Source organism: Procambarus clarkii, chromosome 87 (assembly GCF_040958095.1).
Source record: "Procambarus clarkii isolate CNS0578487 chromosome 87, FALCON_Pclarkii_2.0, whole genome shotgun sequence".
Classification (NCBI taxonomy): domain Eukaryota; kingdom Metazoa; phylum Arthropoda; class Malacostraca; order Decapoda; family Cambaridae; genus Procambarus; species Procambarus clarkii.
Genome location: NC_091236.1, coordinates 10,084,271 through 10,110,434, shown reverse-complemented (window position 1 = coordinate 10,110,434; position 26,164 = coordinate 10,084,271). Strand labels below are relative to the sequence as shown.

General features: G+C 47.3%; 2 protein-coding genes across 2 annotated transcripts in view; both read left to right on the top strand.

Annotated features, from left to right (window-relative positions):
• The window catches only part of LOC123747028 (arrestin domain-containing protein 17), a 135,919-nt gene that overhangs the window by 32,653 nt on the left and 77,102 nt on the right, over nucleotides 1-26,164 (top strand). The gene's annotated exons all lie outside the window — the stretch shown is intronic.
• On the top strand, nucleotides 16,255-16,854 carry LOC138358891 (golgin subfamily A member 6-like protein 7). The gene has a single exon (XM_069317246.1). The coding sequence runs from the start codon at nucleotides 16,255-16,257 to the stop codon at nucleotides 16,852-16,854; it is 600 nt and encodes a 199-aa protein (XP_069173347.1).

The window sequence follows — 26,164 nt, the reverse complement described above, 5'->3', positions numbered from 1 at the left end:
TGTTTTCCATTTTGTGTGTATTTATTGCTTTGACCTGGTGAATAAATGGGTGTTTGTTTGCCTTGTTTAGCTTCACCTCTGTGTGTGTAGGGTCCTCTTTGACTCTCTCTCACTTGTTGTCTCTCCCTCCCTCTCTCCTTCTCTCTCTCTCTCCCTCCTTCTCTCCCTCTCCCTCTACCCTACCCGACCACCCACCCAGCGCCAATTACCAAACAAGCTAAGTGATTCTTCCTTCCTAATTGCAGTAATTAACATGAAAATACTCACTGAATTATGCCAACCATCATTAGTATCTATGTTCTTGTCTTTTGTTTGTTTGTTTGTGCCTCATCTGTATCAGCACAGTCCCACTTGAAATTGCTTTGTGTGTTTGTTGCTCTTGTTTCTCAGGAAAGGGGGAGGGGGGGTTGACAAGCCGCTCGGTTCCTGTCCCCGTCGAGGCTACTAGAGATGGTGTATGCGGGAGAATTTATATGTGTCGGTGTTTAATAAATCATGTGGGTCGCAAAGCCTTTATTGGAGCACCATTGTACCAGAGGTACAATGGTCTGCACCATTGTGTAACTACACCAAAGTTGCACCATTGTGTAACTACACCAAAGTTGCACCATTGTACCAGTGGTACAATGGTGCAACTCAAGGACCGAACCCGAGTTTCTGATTCATAAGAACATAAGAACATAAGAACAAAGGTAACTGCAGAAGGCCTATTGGCCCATACGAGGCAGCTCCTATTCTATAACCACCCAATCCCACTCATATACATGTCCAACCCGCGCTTGAAACAATCGAGGGACCCCACCTCCACCACGTTACGCGGCAATTGGTTCCACAAATCTACAACCCTGTTACTGAACCAGTATTTACCCAAGTCTTTCCTAAATCTAAACTTATCCAATTTATACCCATTGTTTCGTGTTCTGTCCTGTGTTGATACTTTTAATACCCTATTAATATCCCCCTTGTTATGTCCATTCACCCACTTGTAAACCTCTATCATGTCGCCCCTAACTCTTCGCCTTTCCAGTGAATGCAACTTAAGCTTTGTTAATCTTTCTTCATATGAAAGATTTCTAATTTGGGGAATTAACTTAGTCATCCTACGCTGGACACGTTCAAGTGAATTTATATCCATTCTATAATATGGCGACCAAAACTGAACTGCATAATCTAAATGGGGCCTAACTAGAGCAAGATATAGCTTGAGAACCACACCAGGTGTCTTGTTACTAACGCTGCGATTAATAAATCCAAGTGTCCGATTTGCCTTATTACGAACATTTATGCATTGATCCTTTTGTTTTAAATTCTTACTAATCATAACTCCCAGATCCCTTTCGCAATCCGACTTCGCAATCACAACACCATCTAGCTCGTATCTTGTAACTCTATCATCATTACCTAACCTCAGAACTTTACATTTATCAGCATTAAACTGCATCTGCCAATCCTTTGACCATTTCAAAACCCTATCTAGATCAACTTGAAGTGATAGTGAGTCCTCCTCCGAATTAATTTCCCTACCGATTTTCGTATCATCGACAAATTTGCAAATGTTGCTACTCAAACCTGAATCTAAATCATTTATATATATTATAAACAACAGAGGTCCCAGGACAGAGCCTTGAGGCACTCCACTTACAACATTTTCCCACTCTGACTTGATTCCATTTATACTAACTCTCTGTTTCCTTTGGTATAGCCATGCCCACTGTCAACCATATTTAACACCCACTGTCAACCATATTTAATAAATCAATAGAGTCAGGCAGAGTGCCAGAGTTTTGGAAAGTTGCTAATGTGATACCAGTTTTTAAGAAAGGAGATAGATCACTTGCGTCTAACTATCGACCAATTAGCCTAACGTCTATTGTGGGAAAGTTACTCGAATCTATAATAGCAAATAAAATTCGTCTTCATCTTGAAAAACATAAATTAATAATTGAGTCGCAACATGGTTTTATAAATGGCCGTTCATGTTTAACAAATTTGTTATCTTTTTATTCTAGCATTGTTGAGGCAGTTGATAGTGGTAAGGATTGCGATGTTGTATACCTTGACTTTAGCAAAGCTTTTGATACAGTGCCACATGAAAGACTGATTAAAAAGATAGAGTCTCATGGTATTGGGGGTGCTATATTAAGCTGGATTAGGGCATGGCTATACCAAAGGAAACAGAGAGTTAGTATAAATGGAATCAAGTCAGAGTGGGAAAATGTTGTAAGTGGAGTGCCTCAAGGCTCTGTCCTGGGACCTCTGTTGTTTATAATATATATAAATGATTTAGATTCAGGTTTGAGTAGCAACATTTGCAAATTTGCCGATGATACGAAAATCGGTAGGGAAATTAATTCGGAGGAGGACTCACTATCACTTCAAGTTGATCTAGATAGGGTTTTGAAATGGTCAAAGGATTGGCAGATGCAGTTTAATGCTGATAAATGTAAAGTTCTGAGGTTAGGTAATGATGATAGAGTTACAAGATACGAGCTAGATGGTGTTGTGATTGCGAAGTCGGATTGCGAAAGGGATCTGGGAGTTATGATTAGTAAGAATTTAAAACAAAAGGATCAATGCATAAATGTTCGTAATAAGGCAAATCGGACACTTGGATTTATTAATCGCAGCGTTAGTAACAAGACACCTGGTGTGGTTCTCAAGCTATATCTTGCTCTAGTTAGGCCCCATTTAGATTATGCAGTTCAGTTTTGGTCGCCATATTATAGAATGGATATAAATTCACTTGAACGTGTCCAGCGTAGGATGACTAAGTTAATTCCCCAAATTAGAAATCTTTCATATGAAGAAAGATTAACAAAGCTTAAGTTGCATTCACTGGAAAGGCGAAGAGTTAGGGGTGACATGATAGAGGTTTACAAGTGGATGAATGGACATAACCGGGGGGATATTAATAGGGTATTAAAAGTATCAACACAGGACAGAACACGAAACAATGGATATAAATTGGATAAGTTTAGATTTAGGAAAGACTTGGGTAAATACTGGTTCAGTAACAGGGTTGTTGATTTGTGGAACCAATTGCCGCGTAACATTGTGGAGGTGGGGTCCCTCGATTGTTTCAAGCACGGGTTGGACAAGTATATGAGTGGGATTGGGTGGTTATAGAATAGGAGCTGCCTCGTATGGGCCAATAGGCCTTCTGCAGTTACCTTTGTTCTTATGTTCTTATGTTCTTATGCCCTAATCCAGCTTAATATAGCACCCCCAATACCATGAGACTCTATCTTTTTAATCAGTCTTTCATGTGGCACTGTATCAAAAGCTTTGCTAAAGTCAAGGTATACAACATCGCAATCCTTACCATTATCAACTGCCTCAACAATGCTAGAATAAAAAGATAACAAATTTGTTAAACATGAACGGCCATTTATAAAACCATGTTGCGACTCAATTATTAATTTATGTTTTTCAAGATGAAGACGAATTTTATTTGCTATTATGGATTCGAGTAACTTTCCCACAATAGACGTTAGGCTAATTGGTCGATAGTTAGACGCAAGTGATCTATCTCCTTTCTTAAAAACTGGTATCACATTAGCAACTTTCCAAAACTCTGGCACTCTGCCTGACTCTATTGATTTATTAAATATGGTTGACAGTGGGTCACAAAGCTCCTCTTTGCATTCTTTAAGCACCCTGGCAAACACTTCATCCGGCCCTGGGGATTTGTTTGGTTTGAGTTTTACTATTTGTTTAAGAACATCCTCCCTGGTAACTGCTAAACTGCAAAAATCGCGCGATCTTCGCCGCCAGCGGGCAAAAATCGGTCGACCTTCGCCACCAGCGGCCAAAATCCATCGAATTTTGCCACCTTACAGCAAAATTCGCCCGATTTTTGGCCGCTACCGGCGAAAATCGCCCGACCCCCGCCCGCCACCGGCGAAAATCGCGCGATTCCCGGCCGCTAGCAGCGAAAATCGCGCGGTTTTTGGCCGCTAGCAGCGAAAATCGCGCGATTTTCGCCGCTACCGGCCAAAAACCGCGCGATTCCCGCCGCCAGCGGCCAAAAATAATGCCCTCCAGCGGCGAAACTCGCCCGATTTTCGCCCGCTAGCAGCCAAAAACCGCGCGATTTTCGCTGCTAGCGGCCAAAAATCGCGCGATTTTCGCCGGTAGCGGGCAAAAATCGGGCGAATTTCGCCGCTGGAGGGCAAAAATCGGGCGTATTCCGCTGCCAGCGGTCAAAAAACCGGCGACCCCCGCCGCTAGCGGCCAGAAATCGCGCCATTTTCGCCGCTAGCGGCCAAAAACCACGCGATTTTCGCAGCTGGCGGGCAATAATCGCGCGACTTTCGCCACCAGCGGCCAAAATCCAGCGAATTTTGCCACCTTTCGGCAAAATTCGCCTGATTTCTGGCCGCCTGATTTCTGATTTCTGATTCCCCTCTTAGCAAGTTACAACATGGATGAACCACCTGGTTGATACCTGGTTGATGGGGTTCTGGGAGTTCTTCTACTCCCCAAGCCCGGCCCGAGGCCAGGCTTGACTTGTGAGAGTTTGGTCCACTAGGCTGTTGCTTGGAGCGGCCCAGCGCAGGCCCCACATACCCACCACAGCCCGGTTGGTCCGGCACTCCTTGGAAGGAAACTATCTAGTTTCCAGCTACAGTTTATTAATTCATACATCAACGCTATGTACACAGTTTTAGTGGATTTAGTATAATACATACCAAAGTCCTCATGGCCATCCCGTGGGTATGGGGAACTAGGTTACCCATACCCATCCCATAGGCGCATGGGCACAAGGATACCCTCATAGGTATTTCGTGGACATGAGGGCCTGTCATGGGTTTTAAAACTGTATCCTAAAGTTCTTGAAGCGGCGATGGTGGAAGGCCTGTGGAGAACTCATCGTGTACCATCATTCCATCCATCAATCTAGAAAATTGAGTGTTGACCAGACCACACACTAGAAGGTGAAGGGACGACGACGTTTCGGTCCGTCCTGGACCATTCTCAAGTCGATTGTGTTGTCAAGTCGACACAATCGACTTGAGAATGGTCCAGGACGGACCGAAACGTCGTCGTCGTCCCTTCACATTCTAGTGTGTGGTCTGGTCAACATACTTCAACCACGTTATTGTGACTCATCGCCTAGAAAATTGAGATTTTGTCAACACTCATTCACAGCATTTTAAGTCCTAGATCAACGTCTGTGGTCTCCTAGTAGTCTATTATATATATTTTCCAAAGTCAGGAAATTGTCGTGCTAGTCCCCCCTCTCCTAACCTACCAGAGGACACAAAACAGAAAACGGGACAGTATGTCAATTACAATTTTTGGCTTTAGGCACCAACAGAAGCTTCAGGTGAAAGAAACTACTCACTTATTTCCGTCTCGGTAGGGAATCGAACCCCTGATCCATGGATTGGACCCAATGGGTAGAATGGCCCCTAACCCCTCTACCCTACCCACCACCATGCCCCAGGCTACCCACAACAAACCACTGCCACCTACCCACGATGCTTCAGTACCCCATGCCACCCACGCCGCCCACCACCACCCACGCCGCCCACCACCACCCACGCCGCCCACCACCACCCACGCCGCCGCCCACCACAAATGCCACAGTCACCACACCTCAAAACGGGAACCAGGTGGAGTGAGAAATCCAAGGTTGTCGTTCGGCGCCTACCACAAACTGGCGGCCGTGGGTGGCACGTCGACCAGACGCCCACGTGGGTGGCAGGTCGACCACACACTCACAATTACGGCACTGTGACCTCTGCCTTGCTCCCTGTCTGCTTCTGCTGCGACCGCCGCTGCTGGCCGCCCCTGTGTTCTTCTTCTCAACTTTTCAGTAGTTCCTTTACCTGCTAACTGTCAACCACTCAACCATTCTGGTACCACATAACTGACTCTCAACCACACTCAACCATTCTAGCACCACATAACTGTCTGTCAACCATAATTTAATTCCATAATTCCTCGTTAATTTCTCGAATGTACAAATGTTTTTGGAGGTGGTGACTAGCCGGTGGCTGAGCGGACAGAACACTGGACGCGTGATCCTGTGGGTTCGGGTTCGATCCCGGGCGCCGGCGAGAAACAATGGGCAGAGTTTCTTTCACCCTGATGCCCCACTGTTACCTAGCAGTAAAATAGGTACCTGGGAGTTAGTCAGCTGTCACGGGCTGCTGCTTCCTAGGGGTGGAGGCCTGGTCGAGGACCGGGCCGCGGGGACACTAAAAAGCCCCGAAATCATCTCAAGATAACCTCAAGATAACCCGTCACCACTACAAAACAAATTACAGTGCCTATCTCGTGATAGTTCCTGACCCCTTCCAAGTGCTATATAGCCGTAATGGCTTGGCGCTTTCCCCCTGATAGTTCCCTTCTCATAGTATCTGGCGTTTAATAGCATCGGGAGAACATCTCATAGCATCTGGAAAGTCCCCATAGCATCTAGAAAGTCCCCATAGCATCTAGAAAGTCTCTCATCATCTCACAACCAATATCGAACTTCTCCCAGAGCAACGTAAGGCTCTCTCGTATACATCAACAGTAACTATCCACTATAACGAGACTCCTCCACCTCACTTTCAACATCACCTTCATCATCGTTAATTTCACTATAATTAACGCCACCATCATAACATTACCCTCACAACGCCTCGGAATGTAAACAATCCACAATGCATCAGTGAAAACAAATGACGTCAGGGTGGCGCCTGCGCAGAGCGTCTCACACTAGCCTGATGTAAACACGACGGTAGCAGAATGGTGGTTCTACATGTTTGTTAACTCATTAAAGCGCTATTAGTCTCCGTAGTGAGGTAGTTTAGGATGGGAGTAGTTTAAGGGTAGGTTTGAGACGTATTTAAACGGGTATCTTGGGAATAGGTTATTTAGAATTGGGGTGATTTTGGACTGAGGGTAATTTTGGGAAGTGGGGGGGATTTACGATTGGGGTCAATTCGGATTGGGGTTATGTGTTGTTTGAGGTGATTGTAGTTTCGGGGGCTTTTTAATCACTTTTTACAATGGTGAGCCGGTCGGCCGAGTGGACAGCACGCTGGACTTGTGATCCTGGGTTCGATTCCAGGCGCCGGCGAGAAACAATGGGCAGAGTTTCTTTCACCATATGCCCCTGTTACCTAGCAGTAAAATAGGTACCTGGGTGTTAGTCAGCTGTCACGGGCTGCTTCCTGGGGGTGGAGGCCTGGTCGAGGACCGGGCCGCGGGGACACTAAAAAGCCCCGAAATCATCTCAAGATAACCTCACGATGGTAGTTTCTGACAAAGGGGTAGTTAGACATCAGAGCCACACACTCCTTAGACAGTCAGAGGCTAAGATAATTGTCTAAGCTCATGGGATCAATGGTCCTTAAACTGCCCAGTTAACCACCAAAATACTGCCAGCAGGACTTGTCCGTGCCTCCAGGATACATATCTTGAAGGATAAACATTTAGGTGGATACATATCTGGAAGGATATCCATCCGGGAGGAAACAGAAGCCATGTTATCTGCATTGCTATCCTGATTCATCACTGTGAACAAGTTAGTGGTGAGAAATTCTTCCAAAACACTATAGCGAGATTCTATTTAGATTCGTAATCCCACGGATTTGGAGGATTAGTGATTGGGATTCTCCATCTCACGTATATTTAGAAGATTGCCAAAAAGCTTCTATATTGGGCTATATGATTGTTGAAGATGTTGAGATCGTGAGATGATTTCGGGGCTTAGCCTCCCCGCGGCCCGGTCCTCGACCAGACCCCTTTTTATTTTTTTTAGATTAAGCCACTCCAAGAGGTGGCACGGGCATGAATAGCCCGTAAAGGCCCTTACGAGGCCGCTCCTATTTATATATATACCCCCCCCCCAACGCATTCATATACATGTCTCGCCTACGCTTGAAACAATCTTAGTGATGAACAAATCCACAAGGGTCGTGACGAGGATTCGAACCTGCGTCCGGGAGCATCCCAGACACTGCCTTAATCGACTGAGCTACGACAGGGTTAAAAGGGTTGAAACCGAAGTTCTATCTTAGTGATATTAGCAGGTAAATTGTTTCGCAAATCATCAACGCTCTTCTCAAGGAAGTTTTTCTTAGCGCGTTAAACAACACTTTGGCTGCCTTTAGCCTGGTTGAGAGGCCCTTATGAGGGGGTGAGAGGCCCTTGGTGTTGCTGAGGGCTGTTGGGTTGTTAGTATATTTTGAGAAGCTCATTCAGTGTGTTTGTGTACCCCCCGGGCTGTGAACCCTTGCTCCCATCACCCTTGTCTACCCCCTTTCCCTTCCTTGTCTACTCCTTTCCCTTCCTTGTCTACCCCCTTCCCTTCCTTGTCTACTCCTTCTCTTTCTTGTCTACTCCTTCTCTTCCTTGTCTACCCCTTTCCCTTCCTTGTCTACCCATTCCCTTCCTTGTCTACCGCTTCCCTTCCTTGTCTTCCCTTTCCCTTCCTTGTCTACCCCTTCTCTTCCTTGTCTACCCCTTCTCTTTCTTGTCTACCCTCTTCCCTTCCTTGTCTACCCCTTCCCTTCCTTGTCTACCCCCTTCCCTTCCTTGTCTACCCCCTTCCCTCCCTTGTCTACTCCTTCTCTTCCTTGTCTACTCCTTCCCTTCCTTGTCTACCCTTCCCTTCCTTGTCTACCGCTTCCCTTCCTTGTCTACCCCTTACCTTCCTTGTCTTCCCTTTCCCTTCCTTGTCTACCCCTTCTCTTCCTTGTCTACCCCTTCTCTTTCTTGTCTACCCCCTTCCCTTCCTTGTCTACCCCTTCTCTTTCTTGTCTACTCCTTCTCTTCCTTGTCTACCCCTTTCCCTTCCTTGTCTACCCATTCCCTTCCTTGTCTACCGCTTCCCTTCCTTGTCTTCCCTTTCCCTTCCTTGTCTACCCCTTCTCTTCCTTGTCTACCCCTTCTCTTCCTTGTCTACCCCTTCTCTTTCTTGTCTACCCCCTTCCCTTCCTTGTCTACCCCCTTCCCTTCCTTGTCTACTCCTTCTCTTCCTTGTCTACCCCTTCCTTGTCTACCCTTCCCTTCCTTGTCCACCCCTTCCCTTCCTTGTCTACCCCTTCCCTTCCTTGTCTACCCCTTCTCTTCCTTGTCTACCCCTTCTCTTCCTTGTCTACCCCCTTCCCTTTCTTGTCTACCCCCTTCCCTTTCTTGTCTACCCTTCCCTTGTCTACCCCTTCCCTTCCTTGTCTACCCCCTTCCCTTCCTTGTCTACCCCTTCTCATCCTTGTCTACCCTCTTCCCTTCCTTGTCTACCCCCTTTCCCTTCCTTGTCCACCCCTTCCCTTGTCTACCCCTTCCCTTGTCTACCCCTTTCCTTCCTTGTCTACTCCTTCCCTTCCTTGTCTACCCCTTCCCTTCCTTTTCTACCCCCTTCCCTTCCTTGTCTACCCCTCCCTCCCTTGTCTACCCCAAGTACTGTGGTCTACAGGATCTGTTGCCTGGCCTCAAGCCCAGACCCAGAGATCTGCAGGTCTAGGCCTGCAGATCAACAGGTGTTTACACAATGTGTTAACAGCTAGTTTAGACCTGTACCCTGTTGCCTGTTGTTATAGACCTATACCCTGTTGCCTGTTGTTATAGACCTGCCCTGTTACCTGTTGGAATAGGCTTAAACTGTTACATACTATAATAGGTCTACCCCCGTTACCTGTTGTTACCAGCACTACGACAATAACAAGAATCATAGTTGTATAGTTAGTGATAGGGAGCTTGAGAGAGAGAGAGAGAGAGAGAGAGAGAGAGAGAGAGAGAGAGAGAGAGAGAGAGAGAGAGAGAGAGAGAGAGAGAGAGAGAGAGAGAGAGCAGGAAAACGTGATGTCATCTATTGAACCGTTCACCGCCTGCCCCAACGACTTCATCTGACCTTTGACCTCATTTCACACAAGACAAAGGTATGAACCTCGCGCCCATTTTCTATTGCTAGGGGAGAGGTAAGGTAAGGAGGGGACTGTTCTTTGTATACACCTGGTGTCTGTTGCTAGGACGGAATATTTTGTGTATTTCTGTATTAGACAGAGAGAGAGACAGACAGACAGAAATAGAGAGGGAAGAAATAGGAGTTCGTGGCTAAGTGGTGAACGACTTCGAACGGAAACTAGGAGAATGTTATCATGAGCTCTGGGCAGGGATGGCTGGGAACAGGCGTCAGAAGGTGTCTACTTATGTACCCACCTGAGTTGAGAAGCATTTTCTTGCCCACAACCTCTATCCAACCACGACAACCTAACCAAACACACTATATGGAAGCTGATCAGAATTACATTTTACCTTTGTGAATGTACATTAATGACACTATGTAAAAGACACATCAAACACTTTATGTAGGGCATACGTAAATCTGTGTATCTATGTATTTACGTATGTAGGTTAGCTTAGCATTTTAAAAGCACCGAATCACCTTCTGTGGTTGATTGTTCAATAAACCCTTGAACTATATGTTTAACACATCTCTAACCCTGTCCATGGAGGACAGAAGAAAATGTATATATGCTGGTTAGCATTGTAAATGTCTGGCCACGTCTGTGGTAGAAAATAATAATAAAAAAAAAACCCACTAAGATACAAAATCACGCCAGTCATCCATTCTAGTCTCGCTATGAAGCTGAATAATATCTGGATTAGAGGGGAAAGAGATATGAAGACATCTGGAATGGTATGTGTGAGAAAAGTCTGTTTCCAGTTGCCTGCATACTGCCCAACCACTTCGGCAGGACGGTATAGCGACGGTCTTGCTTCATGCAAATCGGCGTTCAATCCCCCGAGACCGTCCACGAGTGGTTGGACACCATTCCTTTTCCCCCGTCCCATCCCAAATCCTTATCCTGACCCCCCTTCCCAGTGCTATATAGTCGTAATGGCTTGGCGAAGGAGGAAGAAGAAGGAGGAGGAATGAGGAGGTAGCTAAGGAAGGAGGAGGAGGAAGGAGTCTCTCACACCGAGAGGAGACGAGGTAGGAAGATAGGGACCTTGTGTGAAACAAAATAAACAAAACAGAATCGCTTCCTGCGGGAGTTTGCGAGGACGGTGTAAGGGAGATTTGTTTGGACACACCGCCATAATGACAGTATTGGGCAGCGCCACTCATCCTGTGAGTGGACACACCGCCATAATGACAGTATTGGGCAGCGCCACTCATCCTGTGAGTGGACACACCGCCATAATGACAGTATTGGGCAGCGCCACTCATCCTGTGAGTGGACACACCGCCATAATGACAGTATTGGGCAGCGCCACTCATCCTGTGAGTGGACACACCGCCATAATGACAGTATTGGGCAGCGCCACTCATCCTGTGAGTGGACACACCGCCATAATGACAGTATTGGGCAGCGCCACTCATCCTGTGAGTGGACACACCGCCATAGTGACAGTATTGGGCAGCGCCACTCATCCTGTGAGTGAACACACCGCCATAGTGACAGTATTGGGCAGCGCCACTCATCCTGTGAGTGGACACACCGCCATAGTGACAGTATTGGGCAGCGCCACTCATCCTGTGAGTGAACACACCGCCATAGTGACAGTATTGGGCAGCGCCACTCATCCTGTGAGTGGACACACCGCCATAATGACAGTATTGGGCAGCGCCACTCATCCTGTGAGTGGACACACCGCCATAGTGACAGTATTGGGCAGCGCCACTCATCCTGTAAGTGGACACACCGCCATAGTGACAGTATTGGGCAGCGCCACTCATCCTGTGAGTGGACACACCGCCATAGTGACAGTATTGGGCAGCGCCACTCATCCTGTGAGTGGACACACCGCCATAGTGACAGTATTGGGCAGCGCCACTCATCCTGTGAGTGGACACACCGCCATAGTGACAGTATTGGGCAGCGCCACTCATCCTGTGAGTGGACACACCGCCATAGTGACAGTATTGGGCAGCGCCACTCATCCTGTGAGTGGACACACCGCCATAGTGACAGTATTGGGCAGCGCCACTCATCTTGTGAGTGGACACACCGCCATAGTGACAGTATTGGGCAGCGCCACTCATCTTGTGAGTGGACACACCGCCATAGTGACAGTATTGGGCAGCGTCACTCATCTTGTGAGTGGACACACCGCCATAGTGACAGTATTGGGCAGCGTCACTCATCCTGTGAGTGGACACACCGCCATAGTGACAGTATTGGGCAGCGCCACTCATCTTGTGAGTGGACACACCGCCATAGTGACAGTATTGGGCAGCGCCACTCATCCTGTGAGTGGACACACCGCCATAGTGACAGTATTGGGCAGCGTCACTCATCCTGTGAGTGGACACACCGCCATAGTGACAGTATTGGGCAGCGCCACTCATCTTGTGAGTGGACACACCGCCATAGTGACAGTATTGGGCAGCGCCACTCATCCTGTGAGTGGACACACCGCCATAGTGACAGTATTGGGCAGCGCCACTCATCCTGTGAGTGGACACACCGCCATAGTGACAGTATTGGGCAGCGCCACTCATCCTGTGAGTGGACACACCGCCATAGTGACAGTATTGGGCAGCGCCACTCATCCTGTGAGTGGACACACCGCCATAGTGACAGTATTGGGCAGCGCCACTCATCCTGTGAGTGGACACACCGCCATAGTGACAGTATTGGGCAGCGCCACTCATCCTGTGAGTGGACACACCGCCATAGTGACAGTATTGGGCAGCGCCACTCATCTTGTGAGTGGACACACCGCCATAGTGACAGTATTGGGCAGCGCCACTCATCTTGTGAGTGGACACACCGCCATAGTGACAGTATTGGGCAGCGCCACTCATCTTGTGAGTGGACACACCACCATAGTGACAGTATTGGGCAGCGCCACTCATCTTGTGAGTGGACACACCGCCATAGTGACAGTATTGGGCAGCGTCACTCATCCTGTGAGTGGACACACCGCCATAGTGACAGTATTGGGCAGCGCCACTCATCCTGTGAGTGGACACACCGCCATAGTGACAGTATTGGGCAGCGCCACTCATCTTGTGAGTGGACACACCGCCATACTGACAGTATTGGGCAGCGCCACTCATCTTGTGAGTGGACACACCGCCATACTGACAGTATTGGGCAGCGCCACTCATCTTGTGAGTGGACACACCGCCATACTGACAGTATTGGGCAGCGCCACTCATCTTGTGAGTGGACACACCGCCATACTGACAGTATTGGGCAGCGCCACTCATCCTGTGAGTGGACACACCACCATAGTGACAGTATTGGGCAGCGCCACACATCCTGTGAGTGGACACACCGCCATAGTGACAGTATTGGGCAGCGCCACTCATCCTGTGAGTGGACACACCACCATAGTGACAGTATTGGGCAGCGTCACTCATCCTGTGAGTGGACACACCGCCATAGTGACAGTATTGGGCAGCGCCACTCATCCTGTGAGTGGACACACCGCCATAGTGACAGTATTGGGCAGCGCCACTCATCCTGTGAGTGGACACACCGCCATACTGACAGTATTGGGCAGCGCCACTCATCCTGTGAGTGGACACACCGCCATAGTGACAGTATTGGGCAGCGCCACTCATCTTGTGAGTGGACACACCGCCATAGTGACAGTATTGGGCAGCGTCACTCATCTTGTGAGTGGACACACCGCCATAGTGACAGTATTGGGCAGCGCCACTCATCCTGTGAGTGGACACACCGCCATAGTGACAGTATTGGGCAGCGTCACTCATCTTGTGAGTGGACACACCGCCATAGTGACAGTATTGGGCAGCGTCACTCATCTTGTGAGTGGACACACCGCCATAGTGACAGTATTGGGCAGCGCCACTCATCCTGTGAGTGGACACACCGCCATAGTGACAGTATTGGGCAGCGTCACTCATCTTGTGAGTGGACACACCGCCATAGTGACAGTATTGGGCAGCGCCACTCATCCTGTGAGTGGACACACCGCCATAGTGACAGTATTGGGCAGCGTCACTCATCCTGTGAGTGGACACACCGCCATAGTGACAGTATTGGGCAGCGTCACTCATCTTGTGAGTGGACACACCGCCATAGTGACAGTATTGGGCAGCGCCACTCATCCTGTGAGTGGACACACCGCCATAGTGACAGTATTGGGCAGCGCCACTCATCTTGTGAGTGGACACACCGCCATAGTGACAGTATTGGGCAGCGTCACTCATCCTGTGAGTGGACACACCGCCATAGTGACAGTATTGGGCAGCGTCACTCATCCTGTGAGTGGACACACCGCCATAGTGACAGTATTGGGCAGCGCCACTCATCCTGTGAGTGGACACACCACCATAGTGACAGTATTGGGCAGCGCCACTCATCCTGTGAGTGGACACACCGCCATAGTGACAGTATTGGGCAGCGCCACTCATCTTGTGAGTGGACACACCGCCATAGTGACAGTATTGGGCAGCGCCACTCATCTTGTGAGTGGACACACCACCATAGTGACAGTATTGGGCAGCGCCACTCATCTTGTGAGTGGACACACCGCCATAGTGACAGTATTGGGCAGCGCCACTCATCTTGTGAGTGGACACACCGCCATAGTGACAGTATTGGGCAGCGCCACTCATCCTGTGAGTGGACACACCGCCATAGTGACAGTATTGGGCAGCGTCACTCATCCTGTGAGTGGACACACCGCCATAGTGACAGTATTGGGCAGCGCCACTCATCCTGTAAGTGGACACACCGCCATAGTGACAGTATTGGGCAGCGCCACTCATCCTGTGAGTGGACACACCGCCATAGTGACAGTATTGGGCAGCGCCACTCATCCTGTGAGTGGACACACCGCCATAGTGACAGTATTGGGCAGCGCCACTCATCCTGTGAGTGGACACACCGCCATAGCAGCATGTACAACACTCCCCAATAGGAAGAAAACCCGCTGGGTTGTTCATCCTGTCACTTGTACCCAGACACAGCTTTCCACATTCACACATTCAAGATTCTGAAGGGAATTGATAGGGTAGATAAAGACAGTCTATTTAACACAAGGGGCACACGCACAAGGGGACACAGGTGGAAACTGAGTGCTCATATGAGCCACAGAGATATTAGAAAGAACTTTTTTAGTGACAGAGTGGTTGACAAATGGAATGCATTAGGAAGTGATGTGGTGGAGGCTGACTCCATACACAGTTTCAAATGTAGATATGATAGAGCCCAGTAGGCTCAGGAATCTGTACATCAGTTGATTGACGGTTGAGAGGCGGGACCAAAGAGCCAGAGCTCAACCCCCGCAAACACAACTAGGTGAGTACAGCTGGGACTTGTCGTTCCTATTACATTACAACTGAACTATTTCGACATTAAAATACATTGAGGAATCTGTCCTTAACGTTCTGGATAGAGGTGGCTTCTACAACTTCTTCCTGAGGTGAAGGGAATGGAGCTAATGCCACACATCGAGCTGCTGTAGCTCTTGGACCCCGCCTTTCTAACCGTCGGTTGTCTAATATACTGATTCCCGACCTATTTCCCTCTATTATATCTTGTACAATCTTGACGCTTTTGTGTTCCTGCGTTCAAGTGTTAAAGAGAGCAAGAAAACTATGAAAGGGGGAAAGGGGAGGGAAAGAGAGGGGAAAGAGAGGGGAAAGCGCCAAGTCATTACGACTCTATAGCACTGGGAAGGGGTCAGGATAAGGATTTGGGATGGGACGGGGGGAAAGGAATGGTGCCCAAACCACTTATGGACGGTCTCGGGGGATTGAACGCCGACCTGCGTGAAACGAGACCGTCGCTCTACCGTCCGCGAAGCACGAATCTACGCACACACAAATGCGTACGTACACTTGCGTCCTCGAACGCGCGACCCCTATTTCACCAAAATTTTCTCCCTCACGCTGGCCGGCTGCCCCCCGCGCCTCCACAACAGCTCCCTTGAACACGCTCCTGCGCGCCCGCACACACAACAAATACAAAACAAAGCAAACAACAGCAAAACAAATATATCAGGAGTCTGCGGTTGTCCGCTAACAGGCCAGTTAAACCAAACAAATATTTGTGTGTTTGTTTGGCGGAGTTGGAGGTGAGGAGGAGGAGGAGGAGGTGGAGGAGGAGGAGGAGGAGGAGGAGGAGGAGGAGGAGGAGGTGGACGAGGAGGACGAGGAGGACGAGGAGGACGAGGAGGAGGAGGAGAAGAAGGAGGAGGAGAAGGAGGTGGAGGAGACAGTAAAGGAAGGGAAGGAGACGGAAAGGGGGGACAGGAGTCGACAGAAACGAGAATGTGTAGAGGAGAAACAATAAGAATAGAAGACGGAGATGGGGCAAGGAAGAGGAGATGGGTAAGGAAGAGGAGATGGGTAAGGAAGAGGAGATGGGTAAGGAAGAGGAGATGGGTAAGGAAGAGGAGATGGGTAAGGAAGAGGAGATGGGTAAGGAAGAGGAGATGGGTAAGGAAGAGGAGATGGGTAAGGAAGAGGAGATGGGTAAGGAAGAGGAGATGGGCAAGGAAGAGGAGATGGGTAAGGAAGAGGAGATGGGTAAGGAAGAGGAGATGGGTAAGGAAGAGGAGATGGGTAAGGAAGAGGAGATGGGTAAGGAAGAGGAGATGGGTAAGAAAGAGAAGATGGGTAAGAAAGAGGAGATGGGTAAGAAAGAGGTGATGGGTAAGGAAGAGGAGATGGGTAAGAAAGAGGAGATGGGTAAGAAAGAGGAGATGGGTAAGAAAGAGGAGATGGGTAAGAAAGAGGAGATGGGTAAGAAAGAGGAGATGGGTAAGAAAGAGGAGATGGGTAAGAAAGAGGAGATGGGTAAGAAAGAGGAGATGGGTAAGAAAGAGGAGATGGTAAGAAAGAGGAGATGGGTAAGAAAGAGGAGATGGGTAAGAAAGAGGAGATGGGTAAGAAAGAGGAGATGGGTAAGAAAGAGGAGATGGTAAGAAAGAGGAGATGGGTAAGAAAGAGGAGATGGGTAAGAAAGAGGAGATGGGTAAGAAAGAGGAGATGGGTAAGAAAGAGGAGATGGATAAGAAAGAGGAGATGGGTAAGAAAGAGGAGATGGGTAAGAAAGAGGAGATGGATAAGAAAGAGGAGATGGGTAAGAAAGAGGAGATGGGTAAGAAAGAGGAGATGGGTAAGAAAGAGGAGATGGGTAAGAAAGAGGAGATGGGTAAGAAAGAGGAGATGGTAAGAAAGAGGAGATGGGTAAGGAACAGGAGATGGGTAAGAAAGAGGAGATGGTAAGAAAGAGGAGATAGGTAAGAAAGAGGAAGGAGAGAAAGTAGGCCTACTGGTGCACCTGTCCACCTGATGTTAAAAATTTCCAAAAATATTCTCTTCCATCTTGTTTGTGTGTCCAGTAGCACAGTGGTCTGCGTGATTGGCCCACAGTCCAGGACAGACACGATTAGGCACGTTCCCTTTCAACTGATGACTCTGTTCACCTAGTAGTAAAAAAATAGGTGTTAAAATCAACTGTTTTTGTTTAATCGCTCTTACTTCAATACACACAAATAGTTGAGTACAAATAGGTGAGTACACAGAACTCACAATAGCATGATATATCCATTTATTCATTTATGTATGATATATCTATTCATTTATTCATTTGATATAGTACGCTATTGTGATTTCTGTGTGCATTGAACCTCGTAGTGCTTCAGAGCTCGTAAACTGTTTAATACATGTAAAAAAGGCCTCCATGGTTGAAGAAAGATGTAGCGGTTTCGCCAGTGGTTACTTTAAGTGCTTGATGAATCTTGGCTTCAAGATCAATACAGTCAGTAACGAGTAATGGTCTTATATCCCCTTATATCCACTTATATTACCTTATATCCTCCATATGTCCCTTTATATCCTCCTTGTATCTCCTCGTATCCCCTTTATACACTTATATCACCTTATAACTACTCATATCTTCCCTTATATCGCCCTTATAACTGCAGCCAGCCTCTATAACCCCGTAGTTGACAGCTGTTAAGTTGGGTGAAAACTGTTGGGCAAGTATGTACATAGGTGAACACAGATACCCATTGTGTGGAGGCTAGCAGCAAATTCCTCTTGAGTACTACACCTCTCTCTCTCTCTCTCTCTCTCTCTCTCTCTCTCTCTCTCTCTCTCTCTCTCTCTCTCTCTCTCTCTCTCTCTCTCTCTCTCTCTCTCTCTCTCTCTCTCTCTCTCTCTCTCTCTCTCTCTCTCTCTCTCTCTCTCTCTCTCTCTCTCTCTCTCTCTCTCTCTCTCTCTCTCTCTCTCTCTCTCTCTCTCTCTCTCCCCCCCCCTTAGTGCCAGTGCCAGGGGAGTGACATCACCTCTGCGAGTAAGGAAGACGGAATTAGTCGACGAGTGATGAGCGACTTAATTATTACGTCGTCTTGTCTCCCCCTTCCTTCCCCTATCTTCCCTTCCCCTGTCTTCCCTTTCCCTTCCTCCCCTTCCTTCCCCTATCTCCCCTTCCTTCCCCTCTCTCCCCTACCCCACGTCTTCATCCACCTGTCTGAAGAACTACCTTCAGAAACTTGTGAAAGGAAGGATTCATAACCTTGTATATCACATATGTCAGACCAGTGCTGGAATATGCAGCTCCAGCTTGGAGTCAAACACAAAAGGAAGTTAGAAATGGTTCAGAGGAATGTCACCAGGCTAGTCCCCGAGTTGAGAGGTATGAGCTACGAGGAAAGATTACTGGAACTGAACCTCACGACACTGGAAGACAGAAGAGTTAGGGGAGACATGACCACCACGTATAAAATTCTAAGAGGAATTGACACGGTAGATAAAGATAAACTGTTTAACACGGGTGGGACGCGAACAAGGGGACACAGGTGGAAACTGAGTACCCACATGAGCCACAGGGACGTTAGAAAGAACTTTTTCAGTGTCAGAGTAGTTAACAGATGGAATGCATTAGGCAGTGATGTGGTGGAGGCTGACTCCATACACAGTTTCAAATGTAGATATGATAGACACACAGAAATCACAATTGCGTGATGCATCAAATGATAAGGATAAGGGCGAAGAGGGAGAACGGCCTATTGACATAGCTCGAGTGCATGGGGGGAGTTGTGTAAAATCCTGGTTTGTGTCTCGGAGAGGCTGCAGGATCCTGTAAGTTCAGTAGAACTTCGGTTTCAACTCCTTTTGACCATGTCGTAGCTCAGTCGATTAAGGCAGCGTCTGGGATGCTCCCGGACGCAGGTTCGAATCCTCGTCACGGCCCTTGTGGATTTGTTCATTAGATATGATAGAGCCCAATGGGCTCAGGAATCTGTACATCAGTTGATTGACAGTTGAAAAGCGGGACCAAAGAGCCAGAGCTCAACCCCCGCAAGCTCAAATAGGTGTGTGCAACTAGGTGAGTACCTTCTCGTGTAGTGGTGGGGGGAAGAGGAGGGGGGGGGGTTGAAGGGGGGGTTGAAGGGGGTAGGAGATTTACTCAATCCCTTGTTTGACTTGGGATTGAGTTGGACCAGTCTTAAGAGATTGCCAGCCTCCTCCCCTCCTCTACCCTATAACCCCCCCCCTTAAACCCCCACGCATTTCTCCCCCCCCCTCCCTCTTTCCCCTTCACCCCTCCTCCAATCCCCTGTTCCCCACTTGTTCGTGATTAGGAGGAGATTCCTCCTAATCTCCTTTCTCTCTCCTCCAATTTTCTTATATCTCTTCCTACGCCTATCTCTTCCCTTTCTTCCTGTTTTCTTTCTTCCCTACACCCTTATGGTCTTTTAAGTATATTTTATAATATTCTACGATGCAGCACTTTACGAAGAGAGAGAGAGAGAGAGAGAGAGAGAGAGAGAGAGAGAGAGAGAGAGAGACAGAGAGAGACAGAGAAAGAGAGAAAGAGAGAAAGAGAGAGACAGAGAGAGAGAGACAGAGAGAGACAGAGAGAGAGACAGAGAGAGAGAGAGAGAGAGAGAGAGACAGAGACAGAGAGAGAGAGACAGAGAGACACAGATAGAGAGAGAGAGAGAGAGAGAGAGAGAGAGAGAGAGAGACAGAGAGAGAGAGAGACAGAGAGAGAGAGTATATGTAAACACAGACAATTCCTCAACACTTCCCAGGATGGTTGCCACCTGCCATATAAGCAAGGAGGGGGTGTGTGTGTCAGCATTATATACCGTCCTGGTAAAAACAAGTCGGGGTCCAAAGCGTAGAGTATCAACTCTATAATGGGACGTTTAAAATTCCTACGAGAGTGACTGGCGGCTTCTCACCAGCGTGAAGCTGTTGGCTGGTGTCTTTGGGAGGTGGGATAATGGGGGCAGGAGTAGTTGAAGTAGCAGTAGCAGGGCAAGTAGCGACAGTAGTCACGGTAGCACAGGAGCGATTGTTGTAGCAATCTAGAGGTTATCTTGAGATGATTTCGGGGCTCAACGTCCCCGCAGCCCGGTCCCCGGCCAGGTGGTCTATCATAAGTAGTGGGAAGTCTCACAGAAATGCGCAATGAACTCGACAAAAGGTTTCAGAAGGTCTTTACAAATTAACCAACATAGTGATCATAGTCGGGTGATGAAAAGCCAGAGGAAACACTGGATGACATAGTAGTCACTGTTTGAGAGGCTACAAACACCTGGAGGAAGTAGAGGAAGCAAAATCCCTTGAGTCAGACTTGATGTCACCCCGGCAACTGAAGGAGGCTACAGAGGTGCCTCCCACTAACTGATGTGTTCAATGAAATGCTACGAACAGAAGCTCTCCCATAACTCTGGAAAAGGCAAAGTCCCAATAGTCAAGAAAGAGGACAGCTAGGAGGAAATATTCCATATAGGAATTTAAACAAAAAGAGTCGAGGTTCCTTGTAGGAATCTCGCCTTTAGGAATGTAAACAAAGAGTCGTTCAGAATCTTGCACATCGTATGTCAGACCAATTCTAAAATATGCAGCACCAGCTGCATATATTAGGAGGACACCAGTGGAGTCCTTGTCTCCTTAAACAGAAAACAAAGCTAGAGACAGTTCAGGGGTTCGCTACCAGACTAGTCCCAGAGCTGAGAGGTATGAGCCATAAGGAGAGACAGCAAGTGTTAAACCTCAAGTCAATGGAAGACAGAAGAAACTGAGAGGACATGATTACCACATACAAAATACTTAGGCGAATAGACAGGGCAGACAAGGACGTACTATTCAGTACGGGTAGTACACTAACAAGGGGACACAGATGGAAACTAAACACTCAAATGAGCCACAGAGACGTTACAAGGAATTTTATCACTATCAGGGAATTTAACAAATGGAATACACTAGGAAGTGATGTGGTGGAGGCAGACTCCATATCCAGTTTTTAAATGTAGATATGATAGAACCCAGTAGGCTCAGGAACCTAGACATCAGTTGATTGACAGTTGAGAGGCGGGACCAAAGAGCCGTCACTCATCCCTCGCAAATAGAACAAGGCGACTACACACACACACACACACACACACACACACACACACACACACACACACACACACACTTAGTCATCTCAACTGTCAATCAACTGGTGTAGAGGTTCCTGAGCCTACTGAACTCTATCATATCTACATTTAAAAACTGGGTATGGAGTCTTTGCTGACCAGGGTTCGATCCCGGCAGCCGGCAGAGACGAAATGGGCCCAGTTTCTTTCACCCTGAATGCCCCTGTTACCTAGCAGTAAATAGGTACCTGGGAGCTACACAGCTGTCACGGGCTGCTTCCTGTGTGTGTGTGTGTGTGTGTGTGTGTGTGGGTGTGTGTGTGTGTGTGTGTGTGTGTGTGTGTGTGTGTGTGGGTGTGTGTGTGTGTGTGTGTGGAAAAAAAGTAGTAGTAGTAGAAACAGTTGATTGACAGTTGAGAGGCGGGACCAAAGAGCCAGAGCTCAACCCCCGCAAGCGCAAATAGGTGAGTACAGACACGCTGCCCAAATGCTATACAACACACCCTCAGTTGATCGTCCTACGAGCGAGGGGGTGTGGGGGGGTTGGGGGGGTTGGGGGGGGAGGAATCAAGATCACCAACAAAAAAAATTCAAACAAAAACAAGATGTTGGCAACCGTGTTGGTGGTAATGGCTGGTGTACTGTGGCCAATTCTGACCTCTCACGCTGGTATCATTCCTCTCCTGTCACAGTTCGATTCCCGGCATGGGAACCATAACGGGGTGAGAATAGCTTGAGCTACCTCACAGCTGTGTGTACTCACCTAATTGTACTCACCTAATTGTGCTTGCGGGGGTTGAGCTCTGGCTCTTTGGTCCCGCCTCTCAACCGTCAATCAACTGGTGTACAGATTCCTGAGCCTATTGGGCTCTATCATATCTACATTTGAAACTGGGTATGGAGTCAGCCTCTACCACATCACTTCCTAATGCATTCCATTTACTAACTACTCTGACATTGAAAAAGTTCACACTGTGTGTGTGTGTGTGTGTGTGTGTGTGTGTGTGTGTGTGTGTGTGTGTGTGTGTGGGTAGGTGGGTGGGTGTGTGTGTGTGTGTGTGTGTGTGTGTGTATGTGTGTTTACTAGTTGTGTTTTTACGGGGGTTGAGCTTTGCTCTTTCGGCCCGCCTCTCAACTGTCAATCAACTGTTTACTAACTACTTTTTTTTTTCCACACCACACACACACACCCCAGGAAGCAGCCCGTGACAGCTGACTAACTCCCAGGTACCTATTTACTGCTAGGTAACAGAGGCACTTAGGGTGAAAGAAACTTTGCACATTTGTTTCTGCCTCGTACGGGAATCGAACCCGCGCCACAGAATTACGAGTCCTGCGCGCTATCCACCAGGCTACGAGGCCCCTGTATGTGTGTGTGTGTGTGTGTGTATGTGTGTGTGTGTGTATGTGTGTGTGTGTGTGTGTGATCAACTAGTAAGGTGAGTACTCACACACACATTAATGACCATAATTAATCATTTTCGTAATACATTGTTGTTACTGCAGAATACATCTGGCCATAAATTTGTGTATAAGCCGGATATACGAGCATTATTTATGGCGGGAAGAGAGGTGGTCGTCTGAGGAACAGGTGGTGGTTATACACTTAGAACAAATCCACAAGGGCCCTGACGAGGATTCGAACCTACGTCCAAGAGCATCCCAGACGCTAGGATGACGTTACGTTATTGTGATTGTGTGTGTTATACACTTAGTATAATGACTCAAGTGTAGTGAACCAGATAGTGAAGGCGCTGTGTATACACTAATGTGTATACACTAATGTGTATACACTAATGTGTATACACTAATGTGTATACACATTAGTGTATACACTAATGTGTATACACATTAGTGTATACACATTAGTGTATACACTAAGACAACGAAGAAGCTGTTAAGACACATTAGACATTATCTTACTGAAGCCAGCATACAACTGTCATCCATCATGTCATCCACCTATCATAGGAGGCCTGGTCGAGGACCGGGCCGCGGGGACACTAAGCCCCGAAAGCATCTCAAGGTAAAATACCATGTTTGAGTATGTTATGGAATCAGTACTTACAAGCAGAGTTTCTAGAGACCAAGTTCGCATCACATTTACTTTTTAAAGAGAGAGAGAGAGAGAGAGAGAGAGAGAGAGAGAGAGAGAGAGAGAGAGAGAGAGATATATATATATATATATATATATATATATATATATATATATATATATATATATATATATATATATATATATATATATATATATAGCGAGAGAGAGAGAGAGGAGGAGGAGAGCAGGGAAGAGGAGGAGAGGATGGAGGATTGTTTTTGATCCTAGGGTCCGGGTTCGATCCTCGGTGATGGCAGAAACAAAATGGACCGAGTTTCTTTCATCCTGGATGCAGCTGTTACCTAGTAGTAAATAGGCACCTGGGAGTTAGACAACTGTTACAGGCAGCTTCCTGTGTATGTGTGTGTGTGGGGGGGAGGAATTAGTAGTTAGGAACAGTTGATTGATCAACAGCCGACAATCTGGGTTAACTAGTCACACACTTTGTTTCACGACGTCCTCCGTAGGGCGTTACTGGTCAAGCAACATTGATGCAACATTAAAGCGACGTTGATGCAACATTTAAACGACGTTGATGTAACATGAAAGAAATGTTGATATTAAGGTGATTACGTTGATTCTACATTGATTTTGGTTTTCTCTCTCTCTCTCTCTCTCTCTCTCTCTCTCTCTCTCTCTCTCTCTCTCTCTCTCTCTCTCTCTCTCTCTCTCTCTCTCTCTCTCTCTCTCTCTCACAACTAACTGGGGCTTGGCAAGGTTAGGTTAGGGTGTTATGTGTGATGGAAAAGCTATAATAGTGTGTGTAAAAGGCCTCCATCACATGGGAAAGGGTGGTTGTGGTGGTGGGAGGGGCTATGGGAGAGCCAGGCAGGAGGCAGAGACAGAAATACTACCCCCCTCCCGTAACCCCTCCCTACCAACCCCCCCTCTCTCACCCCCCTCCCACACTATTAAATCAGCTCAACCCTACACCCTGAACCCCCTACTTTCCCTCTGATGGGCCCCGATCATCACCTACGCCCCCCTCCCACCCCTTTCTTCTCTAACCCTTTCTCTCTCTCTCTCTCTCTCTCTCTCTCTCTCTCTCTCTCTCTCTCTCTCTCTCTCTCTCTCTCTCTCTCTCTCTCTCTCTCTCTCTCTCTCCCTCTCCCTCTCCCTCTCCCCCTCTCCCTCTCCCTCTCCCTCTCCCTCTCCCTCTCTCTCTCCCTCTCTCTCTCTCTCCCTCCCTCTCCCTCTCTCTCTCTCTCTCTCTCTCTCTCTCTCTCTCTCTCTCTCTCTCTCTCTCTCTCTCTCTCTCTCTCTCTTCTAAAGTGCCTTGTCTTATCTCTGCTTCGTATTTTGATTGGTTTTGGCCTCTTTTATGTACGTGATTAATACTCATCCTGTGAGCGGTAGTTTATTGTGCTCCCCATACTCATCCTGTGAGCGGTAGATTATTGTGCACCCCATACTCATGCTGTGAGTGGTAGATTATTGTGCACCCCATACTCATCCTGTGAGTGGTAGATTATTGTGCACCCCATACTCATCCTGTGAGTGGTAGATTATTGTGCACCCCATACTCATGCTGTGAGTGGTAGTTTATTGTGCACCCCATACTCATCCTGTGAGCGGTAGTTTATTGTGCACCCCATACTCATCCTGTGAGCGGTAGTTTATTGTGCTCCCCATACTCATCCTGTGAGCGGTAGATTATTGTGCACCCCATACTCATCCTGTGAGCGGTAGATTATTGTGCACCCCATACTCATCCTGTGAGTGGTAGATTATTGTGCAGTATTAGCCAGTCCTGAGCAGAGATTATTACATTAACATGTCACCTGTACACCTTATTATTATAATGTTAACTTGTTACAAAAAATTGCAATTGCATTTCCATGAATAATGATATATTGAGGTAATAGACGAACTTTTTCTTTAGATAGATAAGCTATCTAAAAGATAGCTTATCATTTAGCTATCACACAGGTGTTTAGCTTTTTATGTGCCACTTATCTACTAGAGAGAATGTATCTACTAGAACGGATACAGTGTTATCAATGGTCATAAGATGGCTGGCCATATCGTGCAACGTGAGTTTAGATTTATATGTAAATTGGTAAAAAATTTTACAGCCTAAGACGAAATTATGTAGTTTATGTAACCTGTCTTTATCCACTCTCTTTTATTTCATCTGGGTCCATGTACCTGGATTGTTTATAGTTGCTTAATGGTGTCGTGGAATGATATTTAGGATTTCCTTAGGTTATCTGAGGGTGTGAGTCTTTATCAGTAGTTGTCTTGGGTTATCATAGGGTGATGGAGTGTCAGTAGGGTTGATGGAGGGCCAGGTAGGGTTGACGGGAATCAAAAAATAATTTAAGCTTATCTGTCTCCAACTATATTAATTCCTTATATGCCCCGAGCTATTTATCTATCATCATCATTTACAAAACGTAGAGATTTACGCTTCTTTAACTCCCTTATTTACATGTCTTGCCGTATCTTGCTTTAAAGGTTTTGTTTATCAACAAAGAGATCCGTTTTCTGTGAAAGCGGCTGCAAGTAAATCTTCAGTTAACTGAGACTTATTTACAGTTAACCATAAGACAAAGCCTCTGGCTCGTCTACCCGTTAATAAGATGGTAAAGCACTGGTTTACTTACCCATTAAACGATTGATGAAAATGAAGATTAAGCCACCCAATAGGTGGCACGGGCATGAATAGCCCGTAAGTGGTGGCCCTTTTGAGCCATTACCAGTATCAAGAGCTGATACTGGAGATCTGTGGAGGTGCGACTGCACCCTACGTGATGG

What these genes read in the sequence shown, in the direction of transcription:
- LOC138358891 (XM_069317246.1), top strand. Translation starts at nt 16,255, where the DNA reads ATGGGTAAGGAAGAGGAGATGGGTAAGGAAGAGGAGATGGGTAAGGAA.